Source organism: Zonotrichia leucophrys, chromosome 4, assembly GCF_028769735.1.
Source record: "Zonotrichia leucophrys gambelii isolate GWCS_2022_RI chromosome 4, RI_Zleu_2.0, whole genome shotgun sequence".
Classification (NCBI taxonomy): domain Eukaryota; kingdom Metazoa; phylum Chordata; class Aves; order Passeriformes; family Passerellidae; genus Zonotrichia; species Zonotrichia leucophrys.
The window spans coordinates 30,124,439-30,142,130 of NC_088173.1; the positions used below are offsets into that span (position 1 = coordinate 30,124,439).

General features: G+C 41.4%; 1 protein-coding gene across 1 annotated transcript in view; it reads left to right on the forward strand.

The window, feature by feature from the left end:
- Nucleotides 1–431: 431 nt before the first annotated feature.
- LOC135447356 (transmembrane protease serine 11E-like) overlaps nt 432–17,692 on the forward strand; it is a 40,234-nt gene continuing 22,973 nt past the window's right edge. Inside the window, exons 1-3 of the mRNA XM_064712288.1 lie at nt 432–595; nt 9,194–9,315; nt 10,012–10,130. Coding sequence (XP_064568358.1) covers nt 432–595; nt 9,194–9,315; nt 10,012–10,130 — 405 coding nt within the window. The remainder of the gene's footprint in view (nt 596–9,193; nt 9,316–10,011; nt 10,131–17,692) is intronic.

The following is a 17,692-nucleotide window of genomic DNA, read 5'->3' on the forward strand; positions in this document are numbered from 1 at the left end:
TGAGGCTTGGCTGACCAAGCTATTTATGTCCATATTTGTTTTTGTGTGGCTCTCTCAGAAGACAAGTGACCTAGCGTTGCGGACAGCGCGGTGCCTCTCCGCTGTGGGTTTTACAGTGAGCACGTGGTAGAAGGTGCAGCCACTCAGGGCAAGGCCTTGCAGTAGGGATACAAGCTGGACAGAAAGGGAGTGCTGGAAAAGGGAAATCTGAGGCACTTCCTGTTTCGCTGTGGCGAAGAGCAAGTCTTGCTTGGGCCGGTTTATCTGCTCACTCCATCTCTGCCTGGGGAGCTCTTTGATGCGGAGCTGATCGGAAGGTTGCAGTCTCCTTATCAACTCCATGCTTACCTCTGTTTGTTTTTATTCTGAAGTTCGTTCCCTCATTTTGCAATAACCCACAGGGTGCTGGGTGTTGCGCCAACCGTGCCTCAATGAAGGATCTTCATTCAACAGCTTTCCCTTCCCGTCACACCAGTCAATGCGACTCCTGCGTTTTCCAGCACCATTCTCTGCGCAGCCCAGACTTTAGCCAAGCCTTCATTGGAGGCCAGAAAGGCTACCAGGCCTACCGGGACCTACCATGGGATCTTCAGAAGTAGGTGGCATGCTTGAACCTGGCAAGTTTAATTTGGAGGTGTAATGGTGGTAAAGGATACTGTCTATGGGAAAGCTTTAGGGCTTCAAGGACATAGATCCAGGGGAGAAATCTGTTTTTTCTGACCTTTTCTTCTCAATGCTCTATCTATGCCTCTTTCATCATTTTAGACCCGGGGTACATCCTGGATCTGTTTGAAATGTGCATTCTGAAAAGAGATGATAAACAGAGGGAAAGCTGAAGAGGGAATTGCAGGATGAAAGGGTGGTTTTGGAGGTTGTGGTCTGGATGAAAAGAGTAACATGGCTGGAGTGAGAAATGCAGAAGGAAATCCTTCTCTAGTATGGTCAGGAGTACAATGATTTGCTGTCTGTTTAGAAAGATGATGTCAGGTTGACACTTATCTTTTCTTCCTTCTGATCATCTTAATCTGCCTACAGCAGAGTAGGGCAGAAACCAAGAAGCTCTTTTGTCAAAATCAAGTGCTAGTAACATGATTTTTGAAAAACAGGGGGTTGGGTCAGGTGTAGCTGCAATATTATTTTCCCCAAATCCTGCAAAAAATCCTGGTTGAATAAGTAATGGCAGCACAACTACATAAGGGGAACACTATAGGTGTTCATCATTCTGGTTTTAACCCTTTTATTTTAATGAAGAAACCATGATTTTCAGGGAGGAATGATTAGGTGGTTTGCATCAGAAAGTATTTCAGGCAGTCAGAAATTCTGGATATCCTTAGTTTTGTTTTACCATAACAATACTTCAGATAGCACTGGAAAGTTCAGAGTATTTTTACAAAAATAAGTCTTCCAGGTGCAACACTCTGCTATTGTCTCTTGGGTCAGAACAGAGATTGGGTTCTAGATGTACAGTAAATATCTTGGAATTTGTAATTTCTGTTTAACTCACTGGATTCTGGATTCCTATGGCAATAGGGGAATGCTCAGTCTCCCATGAGTGTGGGTTTTTTTGTTGTCCTAGCAGTTGATGAAGCTTAAAAGTATGACCTCGGGACAAAAATTCAAAATAAATTGAATTATTTTTTAGCATCCTAAATGGATGGTTGAATTTTCATGTGTGATTGTTAAAAACTGCAACATTAATCTCTCTGTGTTGCTTTGGGCAAATGGCTGTAGATGATTGCAAGATACTACTTATTTTTTCCATCCTTGGTATTTTTAAAAGTTTGGTTTTTAAAATAATTTCAGGGCATGCTGAAATAGAAACATTGTTTCCGGATGGACAAAACTTATTATTTGTGCCCACTAAAGTGTTGTTCTCATTTTGTGGAAACAATATAATTTTAGTCAATTGTCCTGATTTGCCATGAGAGGATGAAGTTCATCTTTGGCCTCTGTGCTGCTTAGTAATACCCTTCTCAATATCCAAAGATTTTCTGCCTCATTTAATATCCATAACTTAAAATATATGCTACTCTCTCTGTCAGGAAAAGAAGAAATCCCCATCAGTTGTGATTATCAGTTTGTGTTTATTACATAAGCAGGGAAAACTAAAAGAGAGTTCTCTACCTAACAGAATTGAAAAGCCTTTTTTTTTTTTCTAGTTAGATGTAATTCTTCTTGCCATGTCCTTGTGATATCAGCAATGGTGTAAATAATTTTAATGACAGTGTGCTAGAGGGTAGTTAAATAACCTCTGAGTACAATTTGGTTGCTTCCTATTTAGGAAAGGATTTAATTGTTTCAATGGTTGTTTAAATTATTATAAAATCTAAAGTACATTGGGGGAAATCTGATTTGGATATTTACATTTGGGAAAGGAGGGAAACTGCCTAGTCTTAATCAAAGCCCCTGTGTAATCAGAGTTCTTTGCTGGGCAGGGATGTGGCTCTGAGTGTGGAGCTGTAAGCTTTTCTGTTTGAGCTCATCCCCCTCTGCCTTAGTCCCTTGTAAGAGTGGGGTTTAACTATTAGCTTTATCCAGTTCCTAGATGCCTCTTTTCAAAGCATTTCAAGCCAAGTGGGAACGTGTGCTCTGTAAAATCCTTCAGGAAGCAAAGCTGCTGTGGAAACCTGGGTGGAGTAGACAGCCTTGCTGGTCTTGTCCCGCTGTTGTGCTGTGTCCTGCACTCTGGGAAGCAGGTGCAGTGTCCTCTCTGCAGCTTCCTTGTGAAGCTCTCATGCCCTGGCAGGGTGAGGTGCAGACCTCACTGGTGCTGTATATGGCAGTCCAAAAGTGAATATGCAGGTGGAAATGCAGTGCCACTTGCACCAATTTGTCATGCAGTAGGTGGGCAAAATGAATGCAAATTACAGGCTGCTGAGGTGTAGCAGGAAATAGATGCCAGGCCTGGTGCAAGGACACTCATGTGCCGCTGGCATTAGTGGGAGTTTACCTTGATTATTGCAGGAGGCAGATGTGGTTCCTGCATGGTGCCAAAGAGAAACCTATCCTGCTCAGATTGTCCCAGAGCAGATCCTGAACTCAGGAAACTCTAAGAGAAATACTTTTGCTTCTGGTACACACCACATCTGATTTGACTCATATGGAATTGGAACCACTGATGTTTCCTTGCTGATTTCCCTCAGTTTCTGGCCAATTTAGACAGGAAAACTAGAATGAGACAAGACCTCCTCCCAAGCCTTAAAATCTTGTCATCTTTATTCCCTGAGCAAGCCCCAGGTTAATCCCAGCAGCTTTTCTGGCCTCTGCTATTGTTTTTAGAGGGTGTTTCAGAAGTATTTCCCTTTATTGTTTTTTCTCCATGCAGTTTTATAATTGGGCATTTTGGGTCAGCATAAGCTTTGCAAATCAAGGCATTCTGCTTCTACCACATACTCCTTCCATGTTTGTCCTTTTTTACTAAATGCAGATCCTCCTTTTGAATGAAGCCAAGCTAACACAAAGCTTGGGATGGCTTAATTTGACATGCTTCTGCTACTAGACCATCTGAAAGCTTTATGTAGTCTGTGGACAGATTTGGTGATAACAGGGAGACAGATTTTATACAGAATTGAACACGGAAATTATCCAATTTCTCTGCCACTGGAGAGTTTCCTGGGGTTTCAGTATCAGCTGAATGACCTGTATAGGGAGATTTCTCTAATTTCAACAGCATTTTTCCCATGAAGAAATTTGTCCATCTCTGTTCAGTGAAAATACATAGCTAGGTTACAGCATTTCACTGTTTATCTACCCAGCCTAACAACTGTTTATTATATATTATGGTTTAACCTCACACAGCAGCTAAGTGCCACTCACACCCCATATACACCACCTCTCATCCCAGTGAGATGGTGAGGATATTTAGGGGAAAAAAGGTAAAAAACAATAGGTTGAGATAGGAGCAGTCTATTAATTGAAATGATTATTATTAATAATCAAGAGGGAACAAAAAAAAAAAAATCCCAAGAATGACAACTGATGTACAATGCAACTGTTCACCCACTGACCAATGCCCAGCCCATGCTACAGCAGGGAATGGCCCCTTCCAGCCAACCTTCCCCCCATTTATATACTGGGCATGATGCTCTGTGGCATGGAATATCCCTGTGGCCAGTTAAGGTCAGCTGTCCTGGACATGCTCCATCTCAGCTCCTTTCCCATCTGCTCACTGCCAGAGTGTGGGAAACTGGAAAGTCCTCGACTGACAGTGAGCACTGCTGAGCCACAACCAAATAATCCCTGTGTTACCCACAGTATTCTCACACTAAGCCTAAAACATGGCTCTGTACCAGCTACTAAGAAGAAAATTAGCTGTATCCCAGTCAAAACCAGGACATAAAGTATAAAGCACAGAAATAGGTATTATTATCCAGAAATATGAGCATTTAAACTACAGAGGAAGGTGGAGGCTTTGGGTCAGATTCTGAGTCCACATAAGCTGTCACAGGTGCACACCAGCAGAAGAGCTGTATCAGAGTTGCAGAGCTCCTTGGGAGTGATGGTATGTACCAGTAAAGAGATTGTTTCAGTAAACAAATTGAAGCACATCACTGCCCTACCATTTGTGTATTTGTTTTATTACATTGCATTGTAATGTAATATTAAAACTACTGCTATAGTGATTTTTATCTTTTTTTTTTTTTTTTCTCAAGGCACCTTAAGAAATAGATACTATATGTGTCCTAAAACTGTGGTGAAGTTTTGTCAATCTAAGCATGCCTCTCTTATAGGAACGACTAAAAGCAGAGGACATGTAATAGTCCACAGGAGATCATCTGCAGGTGACTGTTTTGGGTTTGGCTTTTCATCAGCCTGTCCTGTCAGCACCTCTCCTGAGCAGCCACTGCCAGTGGGTGGGTGCCAAAGCAGAGCCTGTGCTCTCTTTCCTGGTGCATGCTGACTTGGCTGGACACTGCCTCTGGCACAGAGCTCACTGCAGGTAATGGAGAACCTCCACTGCTGTCCCAGAGTGCTTCCAGCCCTGGTGAGGAAAATCTTGGAGGCTTTTCCTCTGAAGCAGGCAGTTTGATTCCTAGATGGCAGTTTTAATTCTGCTTCTTTGCAAGAAGTGAAGCTGAATTTCAGTAGGCAAAAGATACTAATTTCTTCTATAAACTAAGAGTTTCAGGCTGCAGTGAGGCAAGTGCATTTATGATTTATTTAATGCAATGTTTATCATTTGTTAACTAAACATCCTTAAAAACCCAAGTTAGGATATTAGGCGATATTTTAAATTTTCCTTTGAGACTGACATTTTTCTTTTGATACTCTTCTGTTACTAAAAGTCAGACATAATTAACTGTGTCTTTCTTATGCCTTCTACAATGCAAAGAGGAGAGATCCCTCTGGCTCTGCATTCATTGGTGTGAGCTCCTTGTTGAGGAAAAGGTTCCTGAAAGGCTTCTTTGTGTATGATGTGAAGGAACCCAAGTATGGAATGCAGGGCTCCAAATCACATCCCACTCTTCAGGGAAGGTCTCAGTAGGTATTTCTGGGAAAATGTCAGCTGAATTTCAGTTGAAAAAGCTGAGACAATGTTGGGAATTACTAGCAAACCAAGAGAGGACAAAGAAGTAAAATCATTATGTCAGTGTAGACAATTCTATGGCCGTTCTTGTTTCTCTTTGCTAGCAAGTATTTCACTCCTCTTCCTCACTGGAAAAATCTTAATCGGAGACATAGCAATCTTCTATCAAGAGATGAAATCCAGTCCTTGTTTGCAGTGCACTTAAGATTACTGCACAGACATGGTTTCCTGGGAAAGAGCAGAGTTCCTGGGGAAGAGGGACAGGCCACTTGCTGCAGGCAGAAGGGACCTTGTCAGAAAGCCCTCTGAGGTCAGTGGGGAGCTTTCATCTTCAGGTATTTGGTTCAGGCATGAAATTTCCACTTCTATTCTGGAGGACTTCAGTGACTTTCCCAGCTGAGTGTTTTTAGTCTTAGTGTGCATTCAGTTCCTGTTCCCTTGCTTTGAGCACATAGCTCCCATGGAGTAAGCAAAGGCTGCTTGCCTCTTGGTCTGAGAAAAATAAATTCCCAGTGTTGAACTTTTATCAGCTCTCTCCATAGTGATCCTGGTCACATCTCACAGCAGACACCAGGGTGAGGGCATTTTCATGGGGGGCACTGGCTCTGTGCCAGGCTCAAACCATGACACCCTGACAGGTCATCACGTGGATCTCATTTGTTTCAGTTCTGGCACAAAAACTGTTCTGGCAAATAACTATTTCTCTTGTGTGTACTGAATCCCTGTAAGTGCTGTTCAAGTTTACACAGTGGTACATGTCAGATAAAATAATTAATTTTTGAAGAATGAACCTTAGAAGGTACAGCAAAGCAGTAATAACATTCAAAGTTAATGGGAATAAAAAATTATCAGTTCAATAATCTTTGTGGGTTTGTGTCACAGATATCTTTGAAAACCTGGATTAGAAATCCTCTTAGTCTGCAGCATGTCTAGTCAAGATGTTTGTGCAGATGGTACAGCCTAACCAAGGATGTTTTGCTCAAAAATACCTTTTGTTTTTAAAACCAATTTTCATTTTTAAAAGAAATTAGGAATGGAGGATAAAATTTAACACCTGTTTCTTGTTTATATATAAAAGGAAGGGGGAAAGTTTAGGATAAAAATCAAGATAAAAGTTATCCAAATCCCAAACAGCACCTCCTCCCCCTGTTAAGTGACTTTCTAAGATTAATTTGTCAAACAGCTTCTTGTTTGAGGAAATTCAGTTTAGAAGCTGGTGCTGAAACCTCTCTGCACCTCTTTGAAATGATGTTCTTAAACAGGTTTCATGAATTAGGTGAAAGTCATATGTGTGAGTAGAATTACATGAGTGAGTCCACTGTTGTGGACTGGGGCTTTTGTTAATGACAATATGGAACTTGAAATACAAGAAATAAAGAATAAGAGTTTACAAAAAGTTTTACTCTATACAAGAGAATGTTGAGAAGGTTTCAGATTTATAGTACTCTATTTAACTGTGTCCCAGCCCTGTTACTTCTGGTCTGAAACTGCTGTTTCACTGATGGGATAGGCAGTAATTTCTTCAGGCTCACCCTGCTGTGGTGCAGAGGTGGCATTCAGCCTTTCAAATGGGCTTCTCCAACCCAGCATTTTGGTTTGAGGTTATGCCAGGGTCATTACAGCTGAAAGACCTTCCAAGTGTTTTCCTTCTGTGCAGCCTAATCAAGACAACTGCTTTTTAAATGAGAGTATCTACAAGATGATAAGAGTAGGTTAAATAAAATGCACTTCTGTGTTTGTTTTGTTGGCTTTTCTTGTAACTCAGTTTCATTTCAAACATAATAGACACATTTGCAAAGCATTTAGGCCATGCAAAAGACTATTACCTGGAGTGAGAGGAAAAAACCCGAACAAACCATGAAACAACAAATGCATGTTGAACTCACCACTGAGTGATTCAACTGAGTGATTTATGATTTCACCTAAAAGCTACAACTTAGAAATTTTCTTGTTAGTGAGGTAGAATCCTGACTATTTATACTTCCATATTTTTCATTTCTCCAGCTGAAATTTAAGGCAATTTTCATACAGTAGTTTCAGAAATAATTTTGGAGGTGCTTATCTCTGAACTGTTAATACAACTTTAATTTCAGTCTTTGCTTTTTGGAGGTCTTCTTGGTTGGTTGGTTGGTTGGTTGGTTGGTTGGTTGGTTGGTTGGTTAGTTGGTTGGTTGGTTGTGTTTTGTTTGTCTGGCATTTGGGGGTGGTTTTTTTGCTATGGAGTCACAAATGAGTTTTGACGCAAACCTGATGAGAGGTTAATGGCTGTTCTACAGGATAGCAGGAGGGAAGGAAACACTAAATAGGACGTGCAGAACAAGTCAGAACAGATCCAAGTGACAAATTATTACTCCATTTTCATTCAATCACGTATCATGATATTTGGCCTGAGTCAGTTGTTTTTCAAGCCAAAGTAATAAGATTGTAATTGTAAGGCATTGCACAGGAATTAGAATGAAATATCAGAATCTGCTTTGCTATTTATGAGCCATGCACAGTGTCTTGCTGTCCTTTTCCTGCATCAGCTGCAGGGGTCACTTGCAATTATTTCAACTTATTTGAATGCATTTAATGCACCTGGCTCGTGAGGTGTGTGCTCCGGGAGTGAGCAGTGTGTACTTTGTATGTAGGAACTCACTGAGGCGCCTCACACCCAAGGGAGAGGATCCCTGCAGCCTGCTTTCCTGAGGTGGGCTGTACTTAACCTGCAGGTGTGCATGTCTGCATGGGTGAGGTGTCTGAAACAGAATGAAGGACTCTTTACCAAAAATAGTGGCTTCTTGTTCTGTGTTTGGTAATGGCTGATAATAAAAAATAGCTTTAAGTTTCTTAAAGAAGTCTTTGAGTTTATAGACAGACAGAATTTGCTCTAACCAACTTTTTTCAGGCAGTTTTTAAAATAATACTGTGTCCATTGGCTTTCCATGAGTTAATTTTGATTAGTACCCATGTAATTAAGAGCACAGCAGAGAGAAGCATCTGGTGAGGTTCCTACTCACATGTCTTTGCCCGTCCCTGTCATTCTATCACTTCAGCAAATATTGCTTAAAGCAGTACTTGCCTTTGTGTTTAGATTCAGTCTGAATAAGACAGGAAACACAGGCTGGCTCTCTGAAATCTCTTTCTCTTTTTTGTTCAGCTTTGTTTTGCAGGCTGAAGTGGACTGAGCAGCTAGAATAATGTACAGATATGTACTATACAAAGTATGGGGTGCTTTTTCCCAATTTTACTGCACAAAGCAGTTTTGGGAGCAAAGATGCCAGTATGTCCGATAACTGATTTGCTTAACCAATTAAAAGCTGTATACACTGCTGTGTGAAAGTTCACCTATCTGAAAAATAAGTTTTGGTCTTGCAAATTTCTAGTTGGGAGTCACATGAGAATCTTAGTTAAGACTCCTATTTGATTTGGCCCTAATAATATCTAAAACTGTCAAACCTGTCTGTGTTCTTTGACTTCTAGCACATCCCAACACCTATTTCAAAATAGTCTTGTGTCATGGTTTCATTTTCAAGGGTGTTGGGTGAGAAGTCAATTAGTATTGCTGGGAAGAAACAACTAATGTTGAGGGAGAAAACTTTAGTTTAATTTTTTGGGGGGGGAGATGAGGGCCTTAAATAGAAAAGGATCTCTTAATAATCTACCTTTGTTCTTATTTTTCCCCAGAATTCGTCAGTCACCTATCAAAATAAGGCATCTTGAGCCCTGGAAAATCGCTGTAATCGTTATTGGAGCAGCAGTGGCAGCAGCTATCACCATTGGTCTCCTAGTTTATTTTCTGGCATATGGTAAGTTTTGCATAATGTATCACTATTCCTATGCTTAGTGAATTTCCTCTGTCCCTGTTGTACCAGATGACACTGCGAGTTTTCACCAATCTGTCTAAAGCTTTTTTGGGGGAAAAAACACTGGCTTCTCTAGAGCTCTCTTTCCCTCCACATTTAGCATCTTTGCAGATCTCCTAGGAACATGTCCTGCTCTGCAGGGTCATTTAGGGCTGTGGTTTCTGTTGGTTTTCATTTACTGTCACTCGTTTCACATTTTTCTCATGATCTACTTCTGGGATAAAGTCAACACACCAGTGTCTGGTCTCCCTTACGTGAGTGCCAAACAGAGCTTTCTGCATGTCTGCCTGGGGTGTTTCTCTGTTCCCTTTCTCTGATCACTAGCAGTTTCCTGCCAGGGCTTGGTGTTGAGTGGACAGGCCAGGAAGGAAGGTAACTAAACAGCAAGGTGCCGCTTGTGTGAGCCCCAAGTGCTGTTGGTTGGCCAGAAATGTCACTGCTGGGAAAATTTGGATTAGATCACCTAACTGGATCAAGTGATTGCTCCTAGCTTTTGGAAGCTGGATTTGAATGGGTTGGATACACTGAAGGCTTACCCACTCCCTAGATGTCAGGATATCAGTCAGTGCCATGTGTTTCTCTAAAGTTCATTCATCTTGGTACTTTGAGTATTGCCTGTTCCTCTTCCTTCCCTTACAGATCAGAAGCTGTTCTATTACAGTGCCAATGTAAAAATCACCAACATCCGGTACAAGAATGAATTTTCCAGACAATCCTCAGGAAGATTTAGAGACCTGAGCGAGAGGGTTGAGAGACTGGTAAGTTTGGATCATTGTGCCTTTCCATTAAGGACTGTGTGATAATACAAGAGTCATTAATGTGAACAGTGCACTCGGAGACCACAGAGTCTGGTGTACACTCAGTACCCTGGTAGGCAGACCTAGGAAATGGATAGCAGGAGAGACATGATCATACCTGGCACACCAGGCACTTGCCACTTGGCATCTTCTAGCCTGTCACTTCTCTCTGTCTCTGCTGTGGTGAAGCAGATATTTAAAATAATCTCAGCTCCCTCCTATATCACTGATTGTGGGATCACAGAATACTCCCAGCTGCAAGGGTCTCACAAGGACCGTGAACTCCAACTCTTAAGTGAAATGCCCATACAGTGATTGAACCCACAACCTTGGTGTTTTTAGCAACAGGCTCTAATCAGCTGAGCTAATCTCATTGTTTGTGTGTGCTCTCTTTCCATGAGCCTGGCTTTGTGATTTATGTCCCATTGTCTCTAAGGAAAGCATTCTTTTACACCCTCTCCTTTACAGGGTGGGGAACTCTACCTGTTGGGCTGCTACTGTGTGTTGAGAAAACAACACACGAGCCCTTTTCCTGCGCCTTTGGTATGTTTTGTTGGGAAACCCTCCTACAAATAGCAGAGGTTGCTGAGTGGCTCTCAGTCATACAGTAGCTATGGAAATAAATAGACACATTGCAATTTCCTTTCTTGTTTTCTCTTTGGGACACTACCCCAGAGATGCTAATTACAGAGTTCATCTCTATACAACAATAAGCACGTGATTGTGCTTGTATCTTTTTGTGTTTCATTCATCAGAATCCGATGCATATCTCTTCCCTCCTGTTTGGCAACCATGCACAGATACCCAGTTAATAGGACAATGCTTTGCCCACCACTGTCATTTAATTTAGGGCAATGTCACTTGTCCACAACAAAATGTGAGCTGTGCTGGACATTGCTCTGGAGAAGTAGGGTGCTGTGTAGGGACTTGGCAGTGCTAGCATTCTTCACAGCTCCACTGCTGAGGGCTTCAGTGATCTTAGTCAAGTTGTGCTCTTCTCTATATGTGTCTGTTCTCTTTCTGCCCTCTTTGTCTACTGGGACCCAGTCCAGATTTCCCAGGATGTACTTCTGGTGCATATCTGTATGCACAGAGTCTTACATAGGCTGTGTTGGCTTAGGTGGTATCACTTTACAGCTATTGCCTAATAATTGCAATAATTTTCACCTTGTGATATAGGACCTTGGAGAGGGAATGTTCTCCCTGACCAAGAAGACACTGTGTGTTGCTGAGGGGGGAGAACAAAGGCAAGGACTGAGAAGGAGTCTGAGGAATAACACTTTACTGTCTACAGTTGTATCCCTTTCTCCCAATCCATTCCTTCTTCATTTTCTTTAAAAAACATGTGCCTCCTTTGGCAAAGAAACACCCATTTTAGCTAAGGAGTTATTTCAGACAGTGTCCAATGCAATCAGATTTCCTCTGAAAATGGCTATCAATTTAGATGCTTGAATGGAAGCCAATGCTTTAGAAACCCCATCTCCTCTCTGGGTGTTGAGCAGTTCTGACAGTAGTGACAGTAAATACCAGTGCAGGTTGAGCAGTGAGAACCATTATATCAGGGCATGTTAATTGCACCTGATAAGTAACACCATAACAAACGTACACAGAACTGTGCTGTCTTTCCTTCATTCCTGTAATTTTTCTTAAGAGCTGTCCTTAATTCAGCCATTAAATTCTATGTTCCTCTCTCAAATTTTATTAATTCTTTGCTTCTATAAATGGTCCCTGCTCTAAGTTTGACTTTTTGTGGTTTTAGTTCCAGGTGTTCCATTTAACAAGGATGTATGAGATGGAAAATTGTCTGTAACCTTATTGAAAGCAACTCCATACAGTAATGAAACAATGTGTTCCTTGTAAGTCTGATTTTATAACAGCAAAACTCATCTTGTGGTGATAAAAATCAAAGCAATCTTTCCAGACACATGTATCCTCTTAATAGCTTGACAGACAGCTGTCGCAAAACATTTGCATTTTTATTCTCAGCATCTTCACAGCAACTCTGTGATAGAGGAGAAAAGACTTGAGTTCTTTATCACATTTTCTAATTTGCCTGGATTTACCAAAATCCTTTGCAGTCTTTCCCTGGCTGGTTTTGGATATCCAAGCCTTTACATTGTCATAGTAGTAACGATACCCTAAGCTCACGTTGTGAAACAGTGAGTCAATGCAGATAAATGCAATGTCTTTCTCAATATTTGGTGCAAAGTGAACAGAAGTGAATCATCTCTGATAATCAGAAGCATTCAAATTACCGGAGTTAGTGCAACTCCCTGCCAAGTGTTCCCTTCTCTGACTCCTTCCTGATGAAGCTCTCCTTCATTTGTCTCCAGAAAGCTCCAGAAAAGAGCTCATTTGAGAGCTGGTGTTTCATCAGGAAAAATGTTTTTGCTTCCATATGGAAGCCATGTCGTGACTTCCTTGGGACCTGCCGCAAATGCCTGATGTTTGCTTTGGTTTCCAGATTTGAATAGTAACGCCCATTGTGTGAACAACATTCCTGACTCTTATCTCATTGAAGGTGGGAGGGAATGCAGCCAGATCATGCCAGAGAGCTGATGAAGCTGGTGCACCAGTCAACATCTCAGGGCTGACTGGAAAGTCTGGAAAATGTCTTCTGGGGTGGAGCTGAGGGGACTGAGGAACAGATGATGAAAGGTCTTTACTCCTTGACTGGCTTCCTGTAAGTGTCTGTGAGCATTTCCTTTGTGCTCTCTTGAAAATCAGACTTGACTGAATGCCACTAGGGAAAGAGATATTCCAGCTCACCAGAGCCTCCTCACTTATCGAGTTGGACCAGCCCCTCTTGCCTTGCCAAGCTAAAATGTTCTGTGCCAGACTGTCTCCTCTTACACTGGATAAAAAGGGCACAGTCTCAGCCTTATGGCTCCTTCTCCAAGGAGTTTCTATTTTATAGTGGGTTCACTTATTGTGTGGCTCCTCTGCACAACTTTTATGCACTATTTTTCTCCAACTCCTTCACCAGACTTGGATTTCCTTTTCTTCTCCCACAAAATGTATTAATTCTTTTGGATTTCCTAAGAATGCCTTGGAGACACTAACTACTCTCTTACTAACAGTATCCTGGAGGAGATTTCCAATGCTCTGCTTTAAGCTTTGTTTCTTCAGCCTCTCTGGCATGCCAAAGGGCAGAGGGAGCTGTGACAATCAGATAGACCTGGGTGATTGGGATGATCCCAGTTGCCTACTCTGGGCAGCTGCAGTAAATGCCCTGTGTGCAGGAAAAAGGGTGGAGGGGTGTTGTGTCTTGTGTAGAAAGTCATCTTTGACCCCAGGGAAAGAGGATGTGCAGTCAGGAGAGCTTGAAATGAGTATATCAGTCTCAGTGGAAGTTGTCTCAGCTGAAGGCTGGCAGGTTTCTAGCTGTGAGAGAGAGGTGAATATCAAGCAGCTACAGCAGGTGATCCCTTCAGTACATGGCTGGTTGCTCAACAGAAACAGATATCAGCCTTTATCAGGGGTTTGTAAATGTACCTGTTGGCTCTTTTTTGCCACTACCATAAATTTCTGATACTTCCTCCTAGAAGTAGGTGAGCTTTCCCCTCCTCAAGGAGAGCCTAGGCAAACCTTCTCCCTTCTCAGGCACCTTGTTATCTCCCTGTCTCCTTCTCTGGCCAGAGCTGTTCCCAGCTCTGCTGTGTGGCTGCTTCTCCCTGTCTGAGTCCATGTGTCTCTGTGGAACCTTGTGGTGGACACTGTACCCTTCCCAGCTGTCCTTCCCTACTCACTCCTGCTCCCATGTGCTGGTAAGCCTGGCTATGAGCTGGGTGGAGGGATGCTCCTCAGGTGTGAGTGTAGCAGGGCTCCCTCCTTAGTTGGTTGGGTGGCTGAGGGAGAGTTGAGGTGTTTGTTTTCCCTCCTGGAGTGCCTTGAGCCATGGAATGGACTAACATAGGTTTTCCCTTTTGTCTCATAATCCGGAAGGCACCTGGACTACCCCCTTGTCCTTCCACCATCTGAAACCAGCGCAGAACTAACTGGCTGGATCTGGGCAGAGGGGTTGGGGATTATATTAAAACAGTACCTGGATGCTTCCACTGAGAAACCACTGCCTATCCAAATATTTCTATTGAATTAATGGAATTTCATGAAGTAATTTTCACCTCAGAACTCAGCACTGTGTGTCAGGACATCTCCTTTAGAAACAGATGTCTTGCTTCAGCTACTTCAATGACAAGAGAATCTTCTATGTCCTTAAGTACAGGTGTTGGGGGAAAGTTTTTAATTAATGCAGGTCTTGACGTTTGTCCTATCTGATAGAGCTGTATTAGTGTGGGTTTAATTTAATGCTTCTACTGGGTATTGCAGAGGCACTTGAGATTCCACTGGAAAATGCTGCACAACAGTTCTTGTAATAGTGCCTGTTCTCAGCAGGTTGAAGGGCTCACTGCTGAGTCCCTGTACTGGAACTGGTGAGGAAGGAGGCAGTTTTCTCCCTTGGGAGATGATGATTTTAGAGGTTATTAAGACAAATCTCTCACTGTGAATTGGGTGGAGAAGAAACAGAGAAGCAAGCAGGTGTCATGCATCTCCTTCCCTCCCCCCCAGCTTTGATACCTGATAACCCTGTTTGGTGGAAGGGTTAGCCTTCAACAGGATGCTTGTGACTGAGAGGCTCTCTGCTTTATACCCAGGGATAAGCTTGCATCATCCCAATATTGGGAAGTATCTTGAATCCTATAAGTTGTGAACAGGTTACTGTCACATCTGCAGGGCCAAAGGATCAGTCAAAGTTCTGATTAGGGTTTCCATCTGATCTGGACTCCAAGGAAGTCTGTCTGAAAACACCAAGAACACTGGTGAGTGAGCAGATGATGCTGCTGCTTTACAGCATTTGGCCTTTTAGGGTCACAGATGACTCAAATCTTCCTGGGGAGCAGAAATGTGTGTATTTGGGAGAGAGAGGGTGGTGAAATACAAATCCCTTCAGAGCTCATAGCTGCAAAACCAGGTGAAACTGTGCATGAGGTGTGTTTGTCACACCTTCCACGTGGGTGTTTAGATAAAGCTCAGAAGTCTGGGGCTTGCCCCATCAGTGCCTCATGGTCCTTGGGTCGGGAGGTTAATTCAGTAGGAGCAGATCCCCAAGGCAGCAGGTTTTTGAAACACTCCTAAAGAATATTTGTTCTGGGAGATCAGACTGTGAGGATCATTTTAGAGATAAGTAAACATGCCCTGAGAAAAGGGAGTATGCTAAAGTTCAAGGGAGTCCAACATGAGTTTCCATTTTTACAGCAAATGGAAAAGTGTAGGTATCTACAAATACCATGTAGCTTCATTTGCGCTGTGTGCAAAACCCCCACTTATTTTCCACTCTTAGCCTCTAAAACGAAAGAAAATTTAATATAAATTAGCCAAATCAGAAATTATGGTATCTGCAGCAGCCAGATCTTTCCAAGGACTTTTCAGAGGTTTTCAGCATCCAGACCAAAGTGAGTAAGAATGTTCTGTATGTAATAAATTTCAAAAGAGATTTGGTAGTGTTTATGGATAAAGATCCCAAAATCTAAAACCTAAGTCTCTATTTAAACTCAAGCATTCCTAGGCTTTATATGTGCTCCTTCAAGTAATTACATAGTACCAATATGAGATAAAAAGAATAGAACTTTAACTAAAGATTTTCTTGTTCATCACTAAAGGCAATTTTATTTACAAAGGCATCTATAGAACAGCCAGAATACTTAAGCCAGAAAAGCCAGAATACTTAAGTTTTTTAAACTTAGCTTTTCAGAGACTTAAAAAAAATAGTATTTTTTTTTCTTCTGAAAAACAATAATGTAAAATCAGAAAAAAATCTTTTATCTATGTAAAAAAAGTTATTTAAGGAACATTTTGAGAAGAAAAGTACTGAAATAAATTTAGGGGATTTGACAACTTCTGCTTCATAACCTTAGTTTTAAGGGAATGATTCTCACAAATAGGAAGCATTGCCCTTGGAGTGGCGTGGTACAATCGGGGTGCCCTCTATGGGTGGCTGGGGCTAGAAACAAAGCAGAAAGGATTTTCCATGGTAATTCAGCTAAGAGGGAAGCAGCAGTGGATAAGTGGCCAAGATGACAGCCTGGCAACATGTTTGTTTAGCTCTGGAATTAGAGGTTGACAGCACACTTGACTGTCAGTATGTATATATACAGGTGTGGCCCTAAAGAGATAGGTGAAATGCTGTGCTCAGAGAGAGGAAATAACTCACAGCAAATACCTGCATCTCACTTGGGATGCTGTTTTTAGAAGTTCCTATTGAAATTAAAAGAAGAAAAAGACAACAGGTGTAGGTATATAATGCAGAGATTTAAAAACTGCCATACTTTCTTGTTTTTTAATTTTGTTTTCAGTTTTTCCTGTTTCCATGGGTCACATAGAAACATGAAAAACTAGCACAGGAAAAAGTAACACAGGAAACGTAATTCTGAAGAAAATATAAAGCATTTTTAAATGCTGGTGGGAGTTGATGCAGTGTAACACATGGGCCTATGGCTTAGTACTTTTCATCATCTCTAAGACCTCAAACTTTCAGTGAGCTCTACCTAAATTTCATGAATTTTTAAAGATGAAATAGTTATCAAAAATATGCCTAATATCGAACTTTTTTTCCCATGTAAATTCACTGATCCTTCAACTTCTTTCTTTCTTTGACTTACTAATGTAATACAATTTTCTCAAGTAAAAGGCATGCAAGTTGATTTTTCTTTTTCATTTCTTGGTTCATGAAAGCAGAAGTTGTAATATGCATGTACAAATCCAGAAAAATCATCACACACTTCACCCCCAATAAACAAGTAACTTTAGTATTGATCCAGTGTGCATGATGTAAAGCTCTAAAATGTGCACAAAGAGAATGGATGGGGAAAAAGGAATTCAAAATGAAGCAAAGCACAGCTATCGATAGTGTGTGTGATTAAGGGTAGAACCTTATCTTAATTATAGACTCACAATCCAGAATTACTGCATTGTTTGCAAGTAATTATATCAATGAAGTGATTCAAGATGCAAACCAGTGATCAAAATCTGGCTGGTCAAGAGAGTGGCTACTTAGATCATGGTCTTGTCCAAAGGGGGAAACTAAATTCAATACTGACGTTGTGTGGTTGGTGGTATTTGGGCACTTTTAAGCTGAATACATAACCTATGATTTTCCTCAGATTTCACAAAACTGTTATTCTCCTAAGAGGTATTTGCTCTTGTATTTCAGCTCCTTACCTTTAAGTATTGTTTAAAAAAACCCAGAATGCCTGTAGTAATTTTCCTGGGGAAAGTGTGTTATTTTGGGAAGAAGAAAATCCCCAACCACAAAGCCCTTCTCTGGATATTGGCACAGATGCCTTTCTCACCAAACCTGATTTTCTCTCCCAAAGCTGGAAATCGCCCCCTAAGTGGACAAAATTTTAATAGCAGTGTGAAAGTTTTAGGAAGCTAATTATGGATAATTGAAAGCAGGGAGTAGGAATGAGAATACTTAGGTGACCTTAATTCCAGCTGTCACTAATACACATAACTATAATGAA